General features: G+C 42.6%; 2 protein-coding genes across 6 annotated transcripts; one reads left to right on the top strand and one right to left on the bottom strand.

The window, feature by feature from the left end:
- Positions 1–8173: 8173 nt before the first annotated feature.
- Positions 8174–13022, bottom strand: LOC129595370 (RNA polymerase II subunit A C-terminal domain phosphatase-like). Of its 5 annotated transcripts, none has more exons than XM_055492361.1 (8): positions 12909–13022; positions 12717–12836; positions 12267–12526; positions 11896–12043; positions 11130–11291; positions 10812–11062; positions 9505–10116; positions 8174–9078 (listed from the first exon to the last, which is right to left on the bottom strand). In XM_055492361.1, the coding sequence occupies exons 3-8, from the start codon at positions 12515–12517 to the stop codon at positions 8439–8441; spliced, it is 2064 nt and encodes a 687-aa protein (XP_055348336.1). In that variant the 5' UTR covers positions 12518–12526; positions 12717–12836; positions 12909–13022; the 3' UTR covers positions 8174–8438. The 5 variants fall into 5 exon arrangements, with proteins under 5 accessions (XP_055348336.1, XP_055348335.1, XP_055348333.1 ...); XM_055492359.1 differs by having other exon boundaries at positions 8199–8308; positions 8424–9078; positions 12717–13018; XM_055492360.1 differs by having other exon boundaries at positions 12709–13018.
- Positions 13023–13156: 134 nt separating this feature from the next.
- On the top strand, positions 13157–19901 carry LOC129595361 (N-alpha-acetyltransferase 35, NatC auxiliary subunit-like). The gene is made up of 9 exons (XM_055492348.1): positions 13157–13663; positions 14289–14570; positions 15274–15827; positions 16605–16977; positions 17401–17643; positions 18189–18418; positions 18593–18812; positions 19406–19480; positions 19542–19901. The coding sequence occupies exons 1-9, from the start codon at positions 13370–13372 to the stop codon at positions 19596–19598; spliced, it is 2328 nt and encodes a 775-aa protein (XP_055348323.1). The 5' UTR covers positions 13157–13369; the 3' UTR covers positions 19599–19901.
- Positions 19902–21750: the final 1849 nt, after the last annotated feature.

The raw sequence follows: 21750 nt of genomic DNA, 5'->3' as shown, positions 1-21750 counted from the left end.
TGTGTGCCTAATATGGCAAGTGGCAACAGCCTTATCCTTAATCCTTATAAGTTGTTTCCATACGTATAACAAAATTGCTATTTTCCAGGATTAGCGATAATTTTTGCCGAGCGCAACAGCACAACTAAAGAGCGATCTGATTTGGCAGTTCTTCGAACGGTATAACGGCTATAAAGTTTTAGCAAACAACCGATCATAATTTTTGCCGAGCGCAACAGTGATCTGATTTGGCAGTTCTTCGAACGGTATAACGGCTATAAAGTTTTTCAGAATTCATTAAAGGTGACGACCGTTGGTAGGTTACATGATTACCTTTGCGAGTATAGAGCGCAAAATATTAGAAATTGGTAGCCTTAAAGGGCCCATTACATTAAGTGCTTTTGAATAACATGGGGATTAAATACATAAAGGTGTGTCCTGAAACTAAATCGGTTGTAAAGAAAAATGGAAAGTATGGGACTGTAATTACCTACTTTTGTTTCGTTGCATTGCTAAGATATTTAATATTCCAGGTTCTGCGCGAGCAAAATTATGCCCCAATGCCAAACTTCAAGAAAAGCCTTGGCCGGCGTTTGTCAAATCGGTTCAATGTCCCAGGGGGTTACAACTGCGGGAAGAAGAGTGTTAAAGGACAGAAGCGGTCTGGTATTCAGTTGTCCGAAGATGGCAGTGCCGCGTTCGAACGTTTGACCGGTCTTAATGTGGCTAAAATTATAGTTCGCTATTAATACGCCGTCTAATTAAATGCATTGTAAATCATGTCAAATAACTGCGCAAAAATTAAGCTTTTTCAGGAATGTCTTGTGCATGAATAAAACGGCCGACCAGGTGTAAATCAGAGCAACTGGAATGGGAGAACACAAGATGGTGACGGTAAAAGTTCAAAAGATGTTAAAAAATAGTGCGGGCAAAATCAATAAACAGAAGCTGAACAGAAGTTCGTGCATAACGCAAACTTAGTTACTTACACCCGCAGATTAAAAGTTTAGGTAAGCCATATTTCCGCCGAAATGTACTGTGGACAAAGTGAATGGCGGCCGAAATGAATGACCGCCGAAATGATCGGTAGCCCCGCAAGATGTAGTCCATTTTTGCCTTCATTGGCAAAACAGTAACAACGGCAACCGCCCAAAACGTTGCAGCTTTGAACTGGTCAAGCCACTGCGAACGACAGCGCCTTGTGAAACAGCTTTGAGCAGTTTCGTACTTGCAGACTTGCAAGAACTCGTCGCTGATTCTAAATTAAAGATATGCAAGGCAGAGGTCACACTAAATAACATGTACTGTATTATTGTGGATTGTGCACCCGGTGACAAGTTACAGTAAGCACTCTAAACGGCTTTGCTCTCATGCCGCTAATTTCGTCTGTTAGATTCAGACTTCGTCTCAGTTTGGATGACAGAGGAACATTAGAGCTACGAAAAAATTAGTTTAATCTGCCATGGTTAATGGGCGTAGCCAAAACACGATTTAACAATAAATTTACGCTGTGCTGTAGTCTGAGCGCAATGTACCGCATTATACGTTGTCACTTTACTGAACAACATGTACGAGGCCAGTTTAAGTACTCGTATCAAATCATCCGTAAAGAGCAGTGCAAATCCTCTCTACTAAAAATGGAGTGTAAACTGTACCATCTCCAGAAACGGTGAACAATAAATGCAGTGCAGTTCATAAATTGAAGTGCTGCACCCAAAGCCGCACAGCGCTATGTGTAGATATGGCGCAGCATCATTTTGATGTCCACAGATACAAGTTTTGAATAAACTTTTTAAAACAAAATTTGAAGTCCATGGATAAACGTGTTGAACGAGGAGTGTTTAAATTAAACTGGCCGTGTAAAATTGTACAATAACGTTATAATGTACGATGCGGTGCATTGCCCATAGGCTACAGTATAGTGGAGAAACGTTTCTTTAAAGCGTAGGCCGAACTGCCTAAGCATAGTTTTCTCTAAAGCGGATAAAAACGGGTTACGACCATTATGATTAATATGTATTTCAGCACGCCAATTGCAGTACTATTAGTTGGAATCATTCAGCTGTACACGTCCAGGTTTCCCCAATTCACCATGAACTAAAATGTTTCATTGGCTACAATACAGATGTCTACAATACAGAGCAAAACCCGAGTAGTAACGTTAGTACAGCCCAAAATCTACATCATAGTCCAAACCAGAGTAATTAATTTCGTACAACGTAAAGTCTAAATTAAAGTAGACACCAAAGTAAACAAGTTAGTACAAACGCTACTAAACGTCATCCAAATCTTAAACATTATACTTGCTTGGTCTTTTCTTGTACTTCTTAAATCGACGCGGCTGACGTTTTAGTCTAGAATTTCTCGCCTTTGCTTCTCGAATTCCGGCTGTAGAAACCTGACTCAACAAAGATTTTGTCCGGTGTTTTGAATTAAGGCAGCGCATTTTACCGCCAGCTGAATGTTCTCTGGGCTTCTATTGTCTGCAGCGTCATCTAAAAGTCTCGGAGCGTCTGCAAACACTGTGTATATTTTGACCCAGGCTGTTGTGGGACAGCCGAAGCAAGCGGCAGCGTGGGCATCGGAACGTCAGACACCTGGGCGAAATTTTCAGAACTGACCGAGTCAACCTACAAAAAAATGAAAGTCACTGAAAGTACCAAATCGAGCAAAAAAGTGTGTTTCATACTGATTGTGGTGAATCTTCAGAAAAAAAGACAACTGAAGATGTGCGTTTTCGGATAGGCAAAGCAAATGAACATGATTACAAGCCCGAAATCCTCCCACCGCAGCGGGACAGTCGCAAGAAAAACGGTGTAGACAAACCGCAACATTGCATCCGGCGCAAAAGGTTTCGCAGTTTTGGTTGCGCAATCAGCGATAATAATGACGTGTTCATTTCAGAATTCAAGTTCTTACAAACAAAGCGGAATTCTGCCTCCTTTTCGAACGAATACTTGGAAATTAATTTTGCGGCCTCCCGGTGATTTCGTTTGATTTCCTGCTGCCGATACGATGGTTTGGCAGTCACGGTATCAGTAAAACGTTTAATTTCCAACTGCTCGATGTAGTCCAATAAGCCCCCAAACAACTCATCGATTCGCATGCCGGTTTTGCATTCAGATGTACACGCTTAAGAACTCTAAAATATACAAATAGCACAAACTTCATCACTGGTTCATACTCGTAGATTGCAGAACATACTGATACTAGATTTAGTTAATTACAATGAGATCAGTGCTAACAGTAAGCGCCCGGAACTCAGGGCTGGAGCTTTTCATTTGAAATTATTTTCCGGCCGACCTTGCGATTACGTAATGTTGTACCGTACAGCCTTCCGTTCGTGCTATCAGAGAATAATCAAGGAATAAGATCTATATTACAACAACTCGTAATCTCGGCATCCGAAAAACTAGAGAGGACTACATAAAATTAGGATCCACATTCGATTCAGCTAGGTTAGAAACTGTGTCACATGTTTTTTATTTAAAAAAGATGACCTCCTAAGTGTGCTCACAGATGCCGGTACCGGTACCGGTCGAACGATAAATTTAAGGCGACATTGGAAAGAATTTCCTTTCAATTCTTTCGAGTCGCTAGCGGGTGTACTCAAGTATAAAAATCTGTTATATGGAATACTTAGTATTATTACTTACTTAATAAGGAATTAATAATACTAGTTCTACTGTGCAGTACTCGTAGTGACCTGGCTATCACTACAACACGACTTTGCTGATAGATTGGTCAAACCTACTGCACGGGTCAGTACATTCAACATTGATTACCGGCCTTCATGCGGCGTGTTAAATATCCTGTTATCTGATATCGTGTGTTGCAGTTTGCAACTTGCACTTTTAATTTTTCTGTGGCATTTTAAGTGGTAATGAATATGCAAAACGCCTGACCACGGGCCGCCACAAGGTTTTAGTTTTCTCATTTTTTACGTTGACTAAGTTCTTTTAATTGACATGTTTTACGCCGATGCCGTTTTCGGTGAACTAAGAGGCCGCCTTGAGGCTTGCTGAATAAACGGGAGTCAGAAGACGCATTACTCGCATTGCTTTATAACTTCTAACTAGTCAAGACCAACCTGCGAACGCGATTTTAATTCTTTTAAAACGTTTGAACTTTGGTAACAGTGCGAGTCTACCCATACCACCATTCAGCAATCAATAATAACTACCAGTATGAGTACAACGTTTAACACTTTCATTTGTACTCAGCTTACAGTATTCTTCAGCACTAATGTCTACACTAAGGTCACTACTTCCATGAACAAGTACTGTATATGAACTAATTGTGAATCTGCGAGTATACTCAGTACTCGGCCGGTAGTACTATACTCGTATAGTATACGAGTATTATAATATTATTATAAACTACGATTACTTACATAAATTTCAAAATCACGCTAAGTGTGTGATTTTAAAGTGTGACTACCAAAACTGCCCATACACAGACGGGAGCGGCTCGACCATGCAGTGTTTGTCTAGCGCGCGTTTAGTACGTCTACATCTTAACTATGTATACTGCCACCCTTAAAAAATACTACTTGTACAGTATACACTCTACATTGTAATAAAACGAAATTTAACCGCACTCTCAAAATGGACTAACCTATGAAAGCTTTCAATGAACGCACTGGTCGAAAAGGCAGCGCCGATGCGATACGGCAGTGACCATTCGCTTATTCGTTCCAGATACTGAGATAAATAGGAATACACCTTCCTGTCAGTGCTGACCAATCTGATAAGTTTGGCGCTTTCGGCTTCCGCTTCAGATATTCCACGTGCATACATAATGTTGCCGAACAGTTTTTTTGCATCAGTAATCGAGCGGGCGTTTCTATCAAGCCACTGATTTACATTCTTTCGGACATGCCAAGTACAAAGTATTTTTTTGGCTTCGCCTCCAATCACTTGTTGGTAAGCGTTAAAAAACGCAGGAGCATCATCAGATAAAACCACTGCGTACGGAAATCCAGAATCTGTTGTTTCAATATTTTGAAAAAAGCCGAGACTGTCAACTCGTCTTCGTGGTTCGAAATGCAGTGACAAACTGGGAATCCACGTTCCGAAGCATCGATGCCCATGAGCGTTATGAGTTTGAATCCACGCTGACCACAAACACCATGTGTTGCATCTATGCATAGACTCTTGCAGTTGAGTCTTTCAAGCTGTGCCCTTTGAAAAGGCGTCTGAACAACAGCAATAAAATACGACTCGGGTAATTCTGGGAACTGGCCACATTTTTTGTGAGATGTTCTTCAAGTATAATAAATTTCTTTCCTGTAATGGAACCGTACTCGTAAGCCGCTTCAACTACCATTGACTGGTATTGACAGGTCTGTAATGGCTCCCAGTCCAGCTTTAATTCGTGACGAATGTTGTATACATCTTTCAAAGTGATGTACAAAGCACGCGAGTGAACACCCTCTGCAAAGTTAGTATAACATTGCAATTGGGCGCAACCAATGTAAAACGCTTTAATATTCTTACAAACCTTTCTGGAGTTTTTCCCATGCCCTTTTCCGCACATCTCGCACTATCATGCGCGGGTCTGCGCCTAAAGCCAGTCTGCTTCCGATATCGAGTCGTAATTTTTCGGAAATTTTTTGGGTATGAAGGTCAGCATTGACATCGTGACCATAATGGTGCTCACAGTAAGACGCTACCACTCTCTCACTTGCGATTTTCACCTAAAAAATAGATTTGTTGCTGTTATCATTATATTTATTAGTATAACATCTGTATTTAGTCGAAACATGATAAGTATATTGCAACAGCGCAAATACAAAGATTTCGTATAAAAATAGGTCATGATTCTTTCCACCTCGAAACCATTTTCTTTGGCAGTACAGATAATTTTACCATAATCTCCATACCAGGGAACAAAACGGTTCACGTTTACACGTTACATCCGCTGACGAAGCCGTTTCGATGAAGATTATGGTCACGCAAGATTTTAATTTGTTTACCCAAATTCTCCGCGTTATTAAGTACCGGTGAGAAAGACATTCCCTGGCGAGGTCGGTTTATTTGCATGAATAACGAAACTCGGTTTACTTGCATGAATAGAGTAACTCGTGAATTTTCCATAACTGCACGGGTCTGGTGCGCACAATATTCTGTACTTCTACAGTCGGCATAAACTAAGTTTTAATCAATAACAGCATAGTGTTTTACACTTCGCTTTACAAGCACCTCTGCACTAATGTTACCACTTGATAAATACTGGCAGTTGTGCACTAATGTTAGCACTTGCTAAATGTGGTCTACTCTGCACTATGCTCTACATGACCTTTGTTACTAGTTTCGAAAATTTTAATCTGTTACTTGATGTATGATTTAGTAACAATGCTCTAAACCGTACTTTAATAAAAGCGGTACATTTGAGCTTTCGTTCTTTTTTCAAAATCCCGTCTCCGGCACATTTAAAATTCCGAAAACAAGAATACATTCTGAAAGAACTTTCGGCTCCTGCTTTTTTCTCTCCATTGGCATGATTGAATTGACTAGCGGTGACATCTTCAAAATCAGCTTTCCAAGACAGAAATTCGTCAAACGTTTGAAATGCCTTCTCTTTCACGCTGAATTCAATCCGATTATGAAAAACAGATAAATGTGAAATCAAAGACTCAAGATAATAAAAGGCAAATTGGCAGTCCGGCTCTTGACATTTTCCCGCTACGACACAAATACAGTATTTCAGTTTTCACAAGTTTATCTCGCAGTCTTATTTTTAACCCACCAATTGTTGGAACCGCAAATTCTGGATGGTACTTTTTTACGTGACGGTTTAAGTTTGACTTCGTCGAAAAGGATTTGTCTCCAACACAATGATCACAGCGCAGATCTGTAGACGACATATTTAAGATAAGCCGACAATATTTAACCAAAAAATACCGCTGGCCCAATGGATAACATTGCAAAATGATTTTGAATTTCTAGAAAGATTCGAGCATGTCTCACTATTTAAGACTAGGGTAATTCTTTCAAAGATTGCAATAAGAAAGTGTAAGAAATTTGATTACTGAATCTCATGGCATCATTATTTACCAATGCAGTTATCAACCGCATGTGCATTTTTTTTGTGCCGCATGTTCATTTTATTGCAGTGTGCTTCGTACGCTCAGAAGCGCTATTACAGTTCCGAATTCCAACTTCCAGTGGATTTCGGGAGAGTTAGAGAGTGGATGGATGTGCAAAACGCTGCCACCGAGCAATACGTAGAGTCCATAAAATGAACTGAATTACACGAATATCACACATCCCAACCCTCCAGCAGGATCGGATCAGAGCACAGACTCACGTGCGGCTGGCCGATTGATGAGTCAGCCGTCCGCCTGTTGATAAGCGCCGCAGCGGATATCGAATTCCTATCAGTGGATGTGCAGGCCCAATAACAAAACTCTCCAAATTGCGGATGTAGCGCTTTATATACCGTTGAATGATTGTGGATGCATTATGACGTAGATACGTGGGAAAATGTTATGAAAAGGTGTTATATCGCGCAACATGAATATTCCGTAATGCATTATGCAGTTTGACAAACCGCAGAAATAACACGGGCGCTAATGAGCAATGAGAGGTGTCAACAAAGCATCGGAGCGGCACGAGACGAAGCGCTAACATAAAACATGATTGCTAAAAATTCCGTTGAAATCTGCACTCACACCAATCATTTTCCAATTTCAAATTTGAGTAATATCTTGATATTGATTTAATATTGCAAAAATTTTACATATTTTTAGCGTAAATTATCGAACGATGCCACAATTACCCTCATTGTTAACAGTTCGCCACGCGCCGCTACACACCGATTTTACTGCTTCCGGTCATGCTACATTTTTCGCCGCAAATTGACTTTGGATTGTGTAAACGCCGTGTATACAATCTGCATGCGGTTTGGTTGCAACATTAATTAGAATATGCCGATGACAGTCGACAATTTTTCTACCGTGAAGCGTTGCGTAAAAACGTGTCAGAATTATTCCACCACGGTGCCAAGAAAGTCAGATCATCGGTGCATCTTTGCCAATTTTTTCTTGCCGGTGACAAACAAAGCCCATGGAAATTAAACGCCTTGTTTTATAGTTCACTGTGAGGGCTGTTTAATATCATACGGAAAACCTTTTACTTCATTTCTAAAATTTAAACCACATTTAGTTTTATTTACAACAAAACCGAGCATTTTGATGTAATCTGACCTCATACAACACAGTGCAGAACAACTACAAAGTTCCATTTAACGCTCCCGCTCCTTATGTTGTTTCCGAGCATAAAAGCGGCGTTGCAGGAGAAGTTTAACAAAAACAATTATCGGAAAACTAAAAAAGAAACCAACCAGTATTTTATTTGCACTGTGCTTTGTAGTTCTTTAAGTGACATCGCACTGCCATAATCAACAGCAACACCGATTTTCAGTGACTGTAAAATAAGTACCTGTCCCGCTCCCCTTCAGTCCTTTTCCTCCAGCCGCTCATCCAGCTCCCGGGCCATCTCGCCCAACGTATTGCTATCGTCTTCGTCCGCGTTGAAACGAAATTCCACATCAGCCTCACTCGAGCTGGTCAGACTGAGATCCTCCTGTTTCAGCTGTTTGGCCATTCGCTCTTCCGCTTCCTCGTCCTCGCTGGACTCTAGATCCAGCGTGTCCCGCTTCCGCTTCGTGCCCCGCTCTGCACCGAACACCGGCGCGTGTTCACTGATAAATTCCTCTTCGTCGTCCTCATCGAAGGCGCCTTCCACCTCGTGATCCATCCAGAGGATATCGTCGGCTGAAAGTCTCGATAGATAGCTCGCTGACCGCTCTATTGTCGAGGGAGACGGGTCCACTGTGTCCTCCTTTATGGAAGAGTCAGCGGCGTTGTCCGCAGTGTTACTCGCCTTCTTCGTATCGCCTGTACTGCCCATCGACTCGCTTTGGCTCACTGCGGTGTCGCGGCGTTGTGGGTATCCGCTGCGAGGTGCGTTCAGGTCAACAGGCAGACGCAAACCGGCACTGCTGGCCTGGTGAAGGGGAAAGAGTTTCTCGTCCACACGATCCCAGCGCCGCACACACTCGGCCAGCCAGTCCGCGTTGACCACATGCACGTGTCTGCAAGTAAACAAATTATAAATCAGCTTCAGGAGTTCTTAAAAACAGTCAAGCTGTCAAACGTTTCACATCACATTATTCAAATCAAAAATTAAATTTCAAAATCAAACGCGGCCTTGTGCACCGGAAACTTTGAAACGAAGAAAATAGGTACTTAAAATTAGATAAAACATTTCAAATGAAATTTGATTTAAAATGAAAAAGAATTTCAAACGCAAAAGTAACAATTTTCAAAAACAGCTGTTTTCACAATTTTCGTTCTTATACTGAACACAAATGTACAACGTTGCAATACGGTTTAATTTGGCAGTAGTTTATTATGTACGTCGAATCGACCAGTAATACGCTGATCTTTTCCACTCAAATTAGCTTTTGTTTAAAACGTTTATCTTTAGGCCAATGCCGGAAGAGAAAACAAATACATACAATTCGCGGGCCTTGTGGACTTTTTCCGTCCCATCCCTAGCCGCAACGAGATGCGTCGTGTAGTTCTTTGGCTCCATAGCTCTATCCAAGAGGCCTGACTGCATTACTGCACCAAATGACCGCACCAAATCTTCCGCTTTATCCCTGTCCGGTGAGGGCGTGTCGCTTGGGAAGAATCCGGAGAACACCAACCGGCATCCCTGGAGGACCTTCTCCCGCAGCGCCGGTATCACCTCTTTGGTTTTGGGTAGACGTTTTGTGCTACTGGCCGTCCCGGCGCCAGCCGGATTTAGCTCGTCAAACCGGCGGTAATACTCGGCGTGGATGTTGACGAGAATGGTCCGCAGATACAGCAGGTAATCATCTACGTCTTCCTGTGTCTCAGTCGCTGCGCCGTCGGCAAAGCGGTTCTCGTACAGGTGCTTCGTGGCTTCCGCTTTTTCGGGTGCTGCACCGATGGTGACGGCGTTCTTGGGAAAGGGCGCGTTGATGTCGCCGGTATTCTTGAAGTAGGCGTACGGCCGCACGTGTACGAGATTGGCGGCGTAATTCCACACGTCCTCCCGGTCGTCGATGATGCATACCATATCGTCCCCCACCGGAAACAGATCCCTATCAGCCAACAGTTAAGCCAGTACTAGCAACACCATGCATGCAGTACAATTCAAAAAATAAATCGAGCTGCGTAAAGCGGGAAGTATTAAACCCATGGGTCCAAGCCATTTGACAGATGACGGCACGATACATCATTCCCGTGCATACAGTAACCGTGCAGCCAGGACAAAAAAAATTCAAGTACTGCAGCATAACAATTCATGATTAACAATTACTGTGTGCCGCTTCAAACGTACAGCTTCACGCGGCTTAAACCCTTGCACTACGATGCCGAATCACGATGCATCACTCTCCGCAGTCATTGATTTTTACAAGAACAACGGTACACAGAATGCCATTGTTTAGGTACAGCAGTAATCCAGAATAGTGAAGAATTAAGATTACTTAAATCAAAATCAATCAAAATTAAAAATTATATTAAATTAAAAATTATTTATTAAATTGAGCAAAATTAAAAATTATACTGCCTTTAACAAGTGTCACAAGCGAGTACAAAAAAATATTCAAACTAATTAATCGATCAACCACCTTCATTTATTTAGCGGGTGAACAACTCCATCTATTACCTAGACTGAACCCCTGCACTACGATATCTACTCAACATTACTGTATCCTACTGTGTCGTATAATCATTCTGCCGCGCCTACACGAGTCGGTAAAATTTCCGAATGGACTCCTAAAGGTCAACGTACTTTATGTTGGCGGTTTTGAGATGTGGATCCGCGATCTCATCGCGGGACAGAATGCGATGGGCGAAGAGTGTCTGGTTGGGATCCAAAATCTCCGCAATCTTGTGGGCGTACATCCGGTTGCCAAAAGTGCAGATGTGCAATTGATAATACTGGAGCAGGTCGGTGAGGAATTGGAGTGTGCCTGGGCGGAGTTTCATGTGGTACCAGGGATTATTTACAGGTCCCTTCGATAACTGGAAGTGGTGGACGTCCTGCAACCATCAGCCGGCACCAACGCAGTTATTAATGAACCCGATGAACGTAGAACCACAAACTAACTTTCATATTACTGTTGACAGCAGCGATGGTGGTATGAATGAGGGTCTGGTCCAAGTCGACCAGCAACACCAACCGCCGGTTGGCGATCAGGTGCTGCACGTCGTCCTCGCCAAGGCGTTCAGCGATCTCCTGGCTGACTTTCAGTTCCGATATATTATGTACCTACACAATTAATCGTAAAAATACCTGTTACGTACACCTTATGCATATAAAGCAAGCCCATTTAAAATCAAACCGACCCATGTAAATGGGAAAAATTAAACGCATGGGCGTGTTCGTATTCAACGTATTCAATTAAACGGAGGAGGAGATTCAACAGGAGGAGATCGTAAGTCTGATTTATTTCTAAACTTGTACAGAGTACAAACAAATATATATATACCATATATATAGGCGTATACCACGGATACTTTGCAGCCAACGCACTGCAATAATACTCTGCATCACATACCGCTGATACCGGGCTTACGGTTTACTCCAAGTACAATAGTACATAAGTAGGTCTAATCATAGAAGTAAACAGTATCTCGCCGAGGGTTATTTTAGTGTTGATAGTGACTTAAAACTGTATGAGCGTGTATTTTAATCGTAAGTAAAATTTAATACTTTACATTCCACCGCGTGATTTAGACAGAGCTAGGGATACGACAAAAACAAACCTTAAGCCTCAGTGATTTTTAATAATTTAGAAATATGCTACGTACCACGGAATTATGTTTGCAAAATGAAAAAGAACGGCGCTGTGCAAATGGCGGACGAAGCTTACCATCGTTACACCCGGTGCTGATTCTGCCTGCCGACTGCCGTTACCGGATCCACTTGCGGCGCCGCGCAGGTCGGCGCCGCACGCAGCACACAAATCTTTCATGCGGATCTCATGGGAACAGCCCGGCTTTATCCTCACCATTACCATCCTGCAAAATAAGTAAATATAACGCAAAACTCCTGACTGTACATAAAAAAATACAAGTAACCAGCACAGGCTCGTTACGTCATATTCAATAATTGGAAAACGATTATTTTTAATCCAATATTACTGCACATGATGATAACTAACAGCCACGCACTCTGGTGCCAAATGCACAGAAAAAGTGAAAAACACCCAAAAAGTTAATACCTACCTGTTACGACAAGTACCTGCTCGTAAGGACATCCCCGTTTCCGATTAGGATATGAGTAACCAAGGCAGTTTCTGGGCAGCGGAATTTTCCATCATCGGGTTTAGATGTTTTTTCGTCATCTTGGCTAGGAATGCGATAAGTAAACAACACTTGGCCACGGGAAACCTGCTCCCCAACGCGTACTTTCAACTTGGTGATTGTCGATCTGGTTGGGCCGTCGAACAGCAAGTCCTTCGTATTATCCTCGACTCGCTTTGCTTCCGCCATTTCCAACTCCTACAAATCAAACATCGTCAGAACGTAACGAATCAGCCGTCTTTCACAGTACTTGCCGAGTTCTTTGTTCTCACCGAACCGTTTATAGAGTATGTGGGTTTCAAATTTCGATATCAGCAGTTGCCAGACTTCGTTACTGACTTCAGTAATTTAGCACCTTCCATCTTCTCACTTACTCATACCGTTTTACCTTTTCGAACACTGGTTAGGCTTGTTACGGCGTGGTTGCAATATCTGCTTCGCTGCTTGTAGAGCTGGATAACACGCGAGCGCCACGGATTAGGAATGGCAGGTCTCTCGCAGTCCGCCACTACAGACAACGAATCACGACTTCTATCGAACGCTGCTGCGGTACGTTGAGAGACTTGAGACAACAAATTACATAATCTGTCGGCGTTTCGTTCGCATAGTGTCCTGGGACCACGGTTCCGAATGAAGATGCAAATGTAGTTTCAGTACCAAAGTAGCAAAACTGAAAACCATAAATGTGAACAGCTGATCAAACGAAGACAGAATGGAACTCCGAGGCACGACAGTCAGTGAACTGAAGACTGACTTCGCGCTCATGTCGAACGCAGCGGGCGGCTGCCAATCGACACTCAACAGAAGTGCTGGCTCAAGTAGCGAAATTCCGTTTCCTGCTCTTCACTCTTCAGATTTGAAAAAAGTCCTCAGAACAAATCTACCATTTTACTTTCGCTTGTATACGATTGATTATTATGCTTCGATTTTGAACCCGCTGAAGATGGCCACTTTAACGTGAACATCGTCGGATCGTTTCATAAGTGAATGGCACTCAGTGCACGTTGTATACAACAGCGCAAACTAGACAACAACTGAGAAATGGCCGATGTGCCCATGGCCAACGGGCATTTGGAGCCCGGGGAACTAGCCCTTCTGGCCGCTACATCGGCTGCACACCACCCCGACCCCCCTCTCCCCAATGGCCCCCACGTGATCGTCTCCAGCCAGCCGCAGCAGTGGCGGGATATCCAGGCACAGTTCGCCGAGTGGTCGCGGGAGATCCATCCGGGGGAACTGCTGTCCACGCCCGCCTTTACTCTCTACGACGCCATGTCGGCCATCGAGCTCATGGATGTGAAGATGGATATCGGGTTGTCGCTCAAGGACCGAAAGGTAAGGGAAACGGCGGGGTAGCGAATTGTCGCGGTGTATGGGCAACGACAGGGTCGACGAGGAACTGTCGTCTGGCTCTTCCCGACGCTTGTGTTTTTCTCCGTGTATTAATTTGAATATGATTCCCATAGTCACGGAAAAGTTTTAGATAAATAATCTACAATTTCTGTCCTGACACTGCTGGATCGTACTGAGTTCTTTTCTGATGGTGATGTTGAATTTTTCCTTCCGTGTTGTGGTTTCCCCCCAAGAACTTTTGAAGTAGTCCAAAGTATTTTTAACTATTTTTTCGATTTAAAACAAACATAAAATCCGTAACGCGGTTGTTGAATTGCGGTTTACTTAATAAATTTTTATGTGTGGGCTTTCAATTAAAATTATCACTGTATAAATTGAATTAGCCCGTAAGCAGTGGCATTAGATCGTAGTACTGTGGCACGCAAGCCTCAAAGGGATTCGAAGTGGCGATTTCAAATGTGCACGCGTAATTATTAAATTTCAGCTGGTAGAATTGCTTTTTGCTGAATTCATAATGTGAATGTAAATTCACCGCGAAATACTGGTTATAGCAGTTTTTGGTGGCAAATTTTTGGATATAATAAACGGGTTAATTTTTTAAATGCAGATCAAATCCTTCGAGGATGGTGTCGTGAAAGGCCTGATGAAACTGGAGGGTTTCAGCTCAAGCGATTATCTGGCTGTGATGGACCGGAGTCTGCCGTTTGTGATAATGTGGATGCAGGGCCACTGTGTTGCTCAAACCGTCTTCACGCTGCTTTACCTCCACAAACCGGAGGCACTGCGGGACGAACTCATGCACGCCTACTGTGTGACGCTGCTGGAGCTGATTGATCATGTCCGGCAGATTATGCTGGATGGCGGCGTCGTCGAGGAAGAGGACTTCCAGGTTAGGAAAGCGTGTGGCGCTGCGCTCCGCAAAAGTTTAGCTTGAATATGGGTTTTTGGACTTACAATTGTAGATTTTATAATTCATGCCTTTAAGCATTTATCCTCAATAATCTCTTTCCGGTTAGAGGTTGCAATACAATTACACATTTACAAGTTCCTTTCGGCATTGTATAGAAGCGTAGTAATGTGGCACACTATGTTATTTGATTGCGTGACCACTGTATGTGCCAGCATTTTCGGTAGAGTAAAGATTAATTCATTTTCATTGGGTGGATTTTTTGAATTTTTTGTATCGCTGGTTCAGATGCTTATCCTGAATAATTCCGATGTGCGCGTACTGAATCTGAGCTGGCAGCCTGGCGCTAATGACGGGATTTGCAAATTGCAGTTTGCATTGCATGAAAGCGAAGTGGTGTGGCACATTTGAATTAACTGTTCTGTTTACCCGTACTGAATTTGGCTAAAACCGTAACAAGGAACGTAACAAGGATTAAGCAGCAGTGGATTTTCACACCGAACCACAAAGCCCCAGGAAAATCCACAAAGCAGTGGATTTTCACACCGAACAAGGATTTTGTGCCGTTTTATTTTCATGGTTCGCTTTTGCAGCCTCTCTTCGTGGTTGGCGTTACTGTTTTTTGTAATTTTTATGTACTTAATTTTTTGTTGTACTCCCAGTCTGATTCGTGCATACTTTGTAGGTGATGTCGCCGATCAGCATCCCCAACCTCTTCAACGACCCCAGCAAACCCCGCTCCGCCCTCTCGAAATCTCTCAAAATTGCCGAGGAGACCTGCGCCCGCAATGCCCGCCGGCTGAAATCCGCGGCCTCCCCGGCGGAAGTCGACGAAGCAGCGCGCTGGAACGCCATCGCCCTGCGCTTCAAGTTCCTCCGCACCCTGGTGCAGTTTCTCTCGGCGTTCCGCTGGCGGTCGGACGCCTTCTTCACCGAAGCGCCACAGCAGTTGGAGGTGCTGCAGACCACCCTGGAGAAGATTGTGGGAGGATACTTTCTGGACGGGGAGCGGGTACTGCAGGCGCCGGGTTTTGAGCCGCTGATTAATCTGCATTTATTGCCGCCGTCCTTTCCCCGGCACACCCCGTTGACGCTGGGTGAAGAGACGTTCGTCTTTATGAAGCGGCTGGTGGACGGGTTGAAAGTGGTGATGAGCGTGAGGGAGAATGTGGGGAAGTTGGATGTGCTGTTGGGTATGTTGCGGAAAGAGTGTGGGCTCTCGTCGTTGGCGCTGATCAGGTATGAAAATCGGTTTTGCGGAAATATCGTTAAAGCAAAAGTTAATTGAGGAATTCTAGATGAAATGCATCGTATTATGACTCGTGTACGGTATATTTATGATGTAATAAACTATGCATACCAAGCTGGTTGAAAAATCGAAAGAGGCATGAGCAAAAATTGTATGCAGGCAGTACAGCGTTTTTATCTGTAAAGAAATGTGCGGATTTCTCTATCATTACTTCTTGCATGAATTCTAGGAGAAACCATATTATCGTGCGTTTCTACGTTGTAATTTTAGCAGGTTAATTACTGCGGTTTTGTTTATTCAATAGTTTGTTTTCATTTGGCGATGCAGTTATCTAAAGATAAACGAATTATTTTTAAGAAATTTTTCGTTTACGCGTTGTTCGTCAAAAGCGGTCGTTTTCAGTCAGCTTTTCGTAAGTGCACTGCGCTCTGCTGTGACAGATGTACAGAAGAACTTCAGCCAGAACTCTACGATTTTTTATTTACTCTACGATTTTAATACTGTATATGTGTATATGCGTACATATCTTATAATATGTGCCAGAAGAGTATAACTGTATAAATGCGCATTCCGTCCAGCAGTTTTTTTAGGAGCATTTTTGTTGGATTTTTGTGTTCGGCTATGAAATTTTGTTGTTGTAATTTTTGTGTTTCCTTCTTTATTTTGCCTTAAGTTGGATTTGACCAATGAAGACCTGAAAAGCTATTGCATTAGTAAATGAGCATTTACGTTAATGCCCAGTTATCTTCGACTGTTGTGTTGTTTAGGTCGATGATGCAGATTGTGATCAGCCACTCCCTGGGCATCAATCTCCACTCCCCTCATTCCTATCCCTCCGCCCCGATTTCCCAACCGCCTCCGTGGTTCCTATTGCCGTTGAGTGACGGCATCATGGAGTCCATCCGCGTCTTCACCTCCGCGCCCGTCTTCCTGAATTCGCATCTACCCCAGTCTGCCGAAACGACGGAATACGCGGGAACGTTCGTCCGCAGTTGTGTGACGGTCTTCTCCAATTTACTGCGGGTGTACGGGCTGAATAAGGCACGACAGCGGGATGCGCTGGGCGTGGCGCTGGTGGATGTGTTCACGCTGCAGGAGGACGCCGAGAAGCTGGATGATTATTTCAATCAGCAGTTATTGGTAAGGACTAAATTTCAATTAGCGTGTATCTGTACAGTACTTTGCCGGGGAAAAAAGTCCCAAATTAGAAAAAAACGTGCAAATCGTGAAAGAAATTATAGCGTTAAGCAGCTAAAGGGGTAAACAGGCTGATGTTGTACAGATGTTGTATTTGACTTATTTACAATTCAAAATATAGAAAACATAAAGAGAATAGTCAGATTAGTATCTAGAAATTTGGAATATATACTCTAGCAGTAGTAAGTACTAGTAAATTTTAGTTTCTAAAAGTAATTTCAGGTTTTAGTAAGCACTGAGCAGTGTGTTTGTAAAGGGAGATTTATTTCGAATATGGTGTTATAACGCACCTGGGCGAAATTATGTCATTGTGTTTTTGCATTTTTACGAATAATTTGTATGTATCTGTATATGAATGGTTTATAGGAACAACGTCTGCCGGGATTTACACACCACTTTTGCCTGGCATCGTGGACACTGATGACGATGCTGCACTGCATGAGCGAGTACCTGTTATCGGGATTCGAGCTGGATTTGTACGCGCCGACGGAGCTGCACTTTGTGTACTGGTATCTGTACGATGTGCTGTACCACTGCGAAATCCAGACGGTGGCGCGCGCCGATAATGCGGTGCGGGAGAATGAAACCGCGTTGGGAGCGTTCTTGGAGGTATTAAAAATTGCTCGTTACTTGAATGTGAGGGCTTGTGCCGTACAGATTGGGTGTGGTTAAAAGGATTCCTGAATTGATCGCGTGGGTAGAATAAATTTTTTTCGAAAAAGAGGTGCTTAGAAATTTATGCTTGTGATCCTGGATAAATTTACGAATGGACGGTTAGAGTGGAAACCAGTTCGGTAACTTATCGTAGAACAATGGATTGTACACTGTGAAATAATGCTGCACCTACGTCGTTTGCGATCCGTTTGATTATATTATTTAAAATGAAGTTCAAACTCCTAACACGTTGTAGTGTAACGATTTTTTGAATTTTTCGCGTAACGTGCGTGTACAGTTTTACTGTATCTTGCGGTATTTCCAATCTTTTACAGCATTCCGTTTGACATTTTGTGGGCTAGAACTTCGTTGTGCCTGCTGTTATGACTTACGAGTGAATGTTTAGTGCCTACCTGAAGCACAAATTACATTTTCCTCCGTGATGACTGTTTACGGAAATTGTATGATAATTTGTACGTTTCATTAATTTGTACTTGTAGAATGAAGCACGCATGGTTCGCAAGAACGGCAAGAAGAAGCCGCCGCTGAAGAGCAAAACCTCCGATTCCAGTCTGAACTCCCGACCGCACCGCGGGGTGCTGGCGCGGGCGCAATCCCTCCATTACCTGTGTGGCGCCTACCAGCTGACCGTGCTCGGTCTGCAGATGCAGGGTAAAATCCGTCCCAGTGATGACTCTCTGGACAACGAAGAATTCCGCTATTATAATCGGTAAAATAAAAGAAATGACAGATATATTGCCCGTCAGACAGGAACCGTACGTATTTTTACTGTAACTCTGTAGGCTGTACGGTATCTTGCTACTGCACTGCCTTTGTAGCATAAATATATCTGTACATTGTGTGAAGATTAGGCTTTTTAATTTGTATAAATTGTACGTTGTAGGTTGATGCCGTTTATGGAGCGCAACGCACCGGCCTTTGTCGATTATGAGCACTACTGCGCAGTGCGCTCCGTTCTGTGTGAGCATCAGCTCTTCCCTGGTCGGCTGGACTTCGATAAGAACAATGAGAGCAATGCGGTTGTGATGGATATTTTCCGGAGGGCATCGCAGAATATTCAGAATGCTGAGAAGTTGTTTCCCTACTGGGCTGATGAGGACCAAGTAAGGGGTATCAGCGGTTAAAAACACAACGAAAAAATTTTACATCTGTGATTAGGATGATGCTCTAACCGGGCAACAATTTTCAGAGTTACAGCTTGGTTTGATTATGATTTGCACCACAAATTACAGTTTACGGTATATATCAGTTTATATTCTAAATATATATAAGTAAATTAAATTTAAATATTGTTTAAACTTACATGTGCCGTAAATGACAGTGCAGATCATAATCAAACCAAAATTTGCTCTGAAACTGAGCTAACATGTATGGTTCACGGAAAATTAGTTAACCAGACAGTGGCCATTAAAATAACAAAACAGCAAGCGCGGTGACATTACTTCGTGATTTCAGAAAGTTATCGTAGAACAGTGGAATCGTTGCTCCTCAGTAAACACAGAGATTTGTTCAAATTCGAACTCCAAGTGGAGCTAATGGTTCTTTTATAGATTATTAAGAAAAAGGTTTATTTTTATTGAAGTTCATTTATTTTATATCGCATTATTGGACGTTGTTACGACCACCATGATAATCAGATTCTCATGATTTGAACGATTTATTCGAAGCAATTCTAATGGATGAATTTCGTTTGCAGAAAGTGCGTTTGACAAAAGTTTGTCGACGGAATGATGTGATTTTGAAAATTCTTGCCACTGGACGAAATTGCAAGGTATTTCTTTGCTCGCTTTCGCTCTATGGATTCTGTATTAACTGTTTGTTTCTGTTTGTAGAGCGTGGAGCTGGTGCACGATGAGCATCCGTGGTTTCCTAGTCTGAAACTGGTGTGACGCAGTGAACACAGTGGATAGATTGTATGCAATTTTTGCGAGTATTTTCCGTTGTTGATGGGGTGGCTTGTCAAAACGGAGGGGTGGTGCTGATTGGTTTGCTTCCCGGTTGTGGTCTGTGCGTGGACAATGCAGGGCTTTCCCCTTTTTTCAACTTCGTCTCTTCCTTCCAGTGTACTTCGGTTATTCTTTCTCGTTCAGTTTGAATTTCCTGTCTGTTTAGTTCATCTACTGGAATTTACATAAAAAATTCAGTCTGAATCCGAGAGAATATTTCCTAACCTCTGCAAAAAAAATAATAAAACCTGGACTACCGTAACATATCAGGATATAAGGAGTATATCTGTACTTCCGTTATTACTTTCTCGTTCGGTTCGAATTTCCGTTGAATTCATCTACTGGAATTAAAATTCACTCAGAATGCGCGGATACATCGGAAAAAAAAGGAAAATCGCCTTACAAACCACTGCAAAAAAATCCTATAAAACCTTGACGGAAATTATTCATCCTGTTTTGATGAGGGCCAAATCTCATTCGTCGCATTGTCGGCGCAGATACGAATCGCGGCAACAGCGCAATAAAAGAGATCATAGCTCCACAATCTCCAGATGATCTAAATATACAACGTGGACCGGTCGTGGATACGGTAGAAATAGTCCGTATCACATATTATTAACATTGTCAAAAGGAAAACAGTGGTAATACACCGAAACTCGGGTCACTTTCCCTGCTGTGCAGCAATGCAGTCAACTGTCACACCGTTAGTAAGTCAAGCACAAGCCGACATAAAAACCCGGCGAACTTCCGTGCTGATCCAATCCCCACTGAAACCACCTAATAAGTAACGTCCTGAGAAAACGCCATACTTTTTCTCAAGACGATATTCACAAGGTGGATCAGTTGAGCAGTAAAAGCAAGGCCATCGCAAAATTTCGAATACGGTCCTATGGTCAAATGTTCAGCCGGGAAGAGGGAAGGAAACGACCATTCAGCTTCATACTGGGATAACGTAGATCGCCCAATTGGGATCGCAAATCATACGCAGATTTACCCAGGTCCGAGGACACAATGATTTACCGGGCCTCCAAATAAACAAATAAACCGCCATCACTCACAACCGATGCGACTGCACTCCGTAGGGTCGGTCGCCGGCATGGCGTCCAGTCCACTTCCAGTCGCTTTTCGACACGCTGCACAGCCTACACCAGAAAATATGCGTGCAAAATAGAATCCTCACCATCATACCGAGTGATACACACCACAATTTCTTTAGTGCTTATTCAAACGCCGGATTCTCTGTAAACGGATGTAAAAATCTAGCAAAGGCGGGGGTGAAAGGAGGAAGGAAGGAACTCTGCGTACCATATATAAATATACGCACTGTATTAACACAACATGCAGCAGGAGCGTAGTACAGTGGCCTGGAAGGCAAGTCATGTCGACATTTGACAGAGTACACATTAATGAAAAGTTGATATCTTGAAAAATATGTCCATGTGACGCACCACACGTACACCAGAAATTTTTTAACTTTGTTTCTAATATATTTGCATCACTTAATTGCGTGTTTATATTACGAGAACCTACAATCAGACTATGTCGCAGCCGTGCTTGCTGATACCGATCGGTCATCAAGACAGTTACAAAAAAGTCTGCATGTAAATTTCGCTTGTTTACAAAACCAGTGAAAAATGGTTTCATGATTTCGTCCACCGGTCAGTTTAAAAATAGTTTCCAGTTAAAAGCACCTTATCAGAACGATAAACGAAAACATATTGGAGTTAACTGTGAATTTAAAAAATGACAAATTGGTACTGTCAGTATTTTATTTTGTAGTATCAGCTCCTCCAAATTGTTCACATAATTATCTACAACAAAAATAGAAATAAATTATCAGGCGCTTCTGAATGTGATTATCCACACTAAATACACTTAAATTATTAAACTGCATTAATGTAAATTATCTTTTTGAGCAATTACTTGACCATACGTTGACGGCACACCTTTTCCGGAAGTACAAGTAGTTGATAACGGGGCGATGGTAGCCGTGAATTAAATCGAATTTTGTAATTCCGTTGATACACATAACAACGTCAACAGCAATGTAAATATAATTATTTTATTACTGTAATTTCCAATTCTGTGAACGTTC

Source organism: Paramacrobiotus metropolitanus, unplaced genomic scaffold (assembly GCF_019649055.1).
Source record: "Paramacrobiotus metropolitanus isolate TYO unplaced genomic scaffold, Prichtersi_v1.0 Parri_scaffold0000077, whole genome shotgun sequence".
NCBI lineage: Eukaryota > Metazoa > Tardigrada > Eutardigrada > Parachela > Macrobiotidae > Paramacrobiotus > Paramacrobiotus metropolitanus.
The sequence above is the reverse complement of the archived record's forward strand: the minus strand, read 5'-3'. Positions and strand labels throughout refer to the sequence as shown.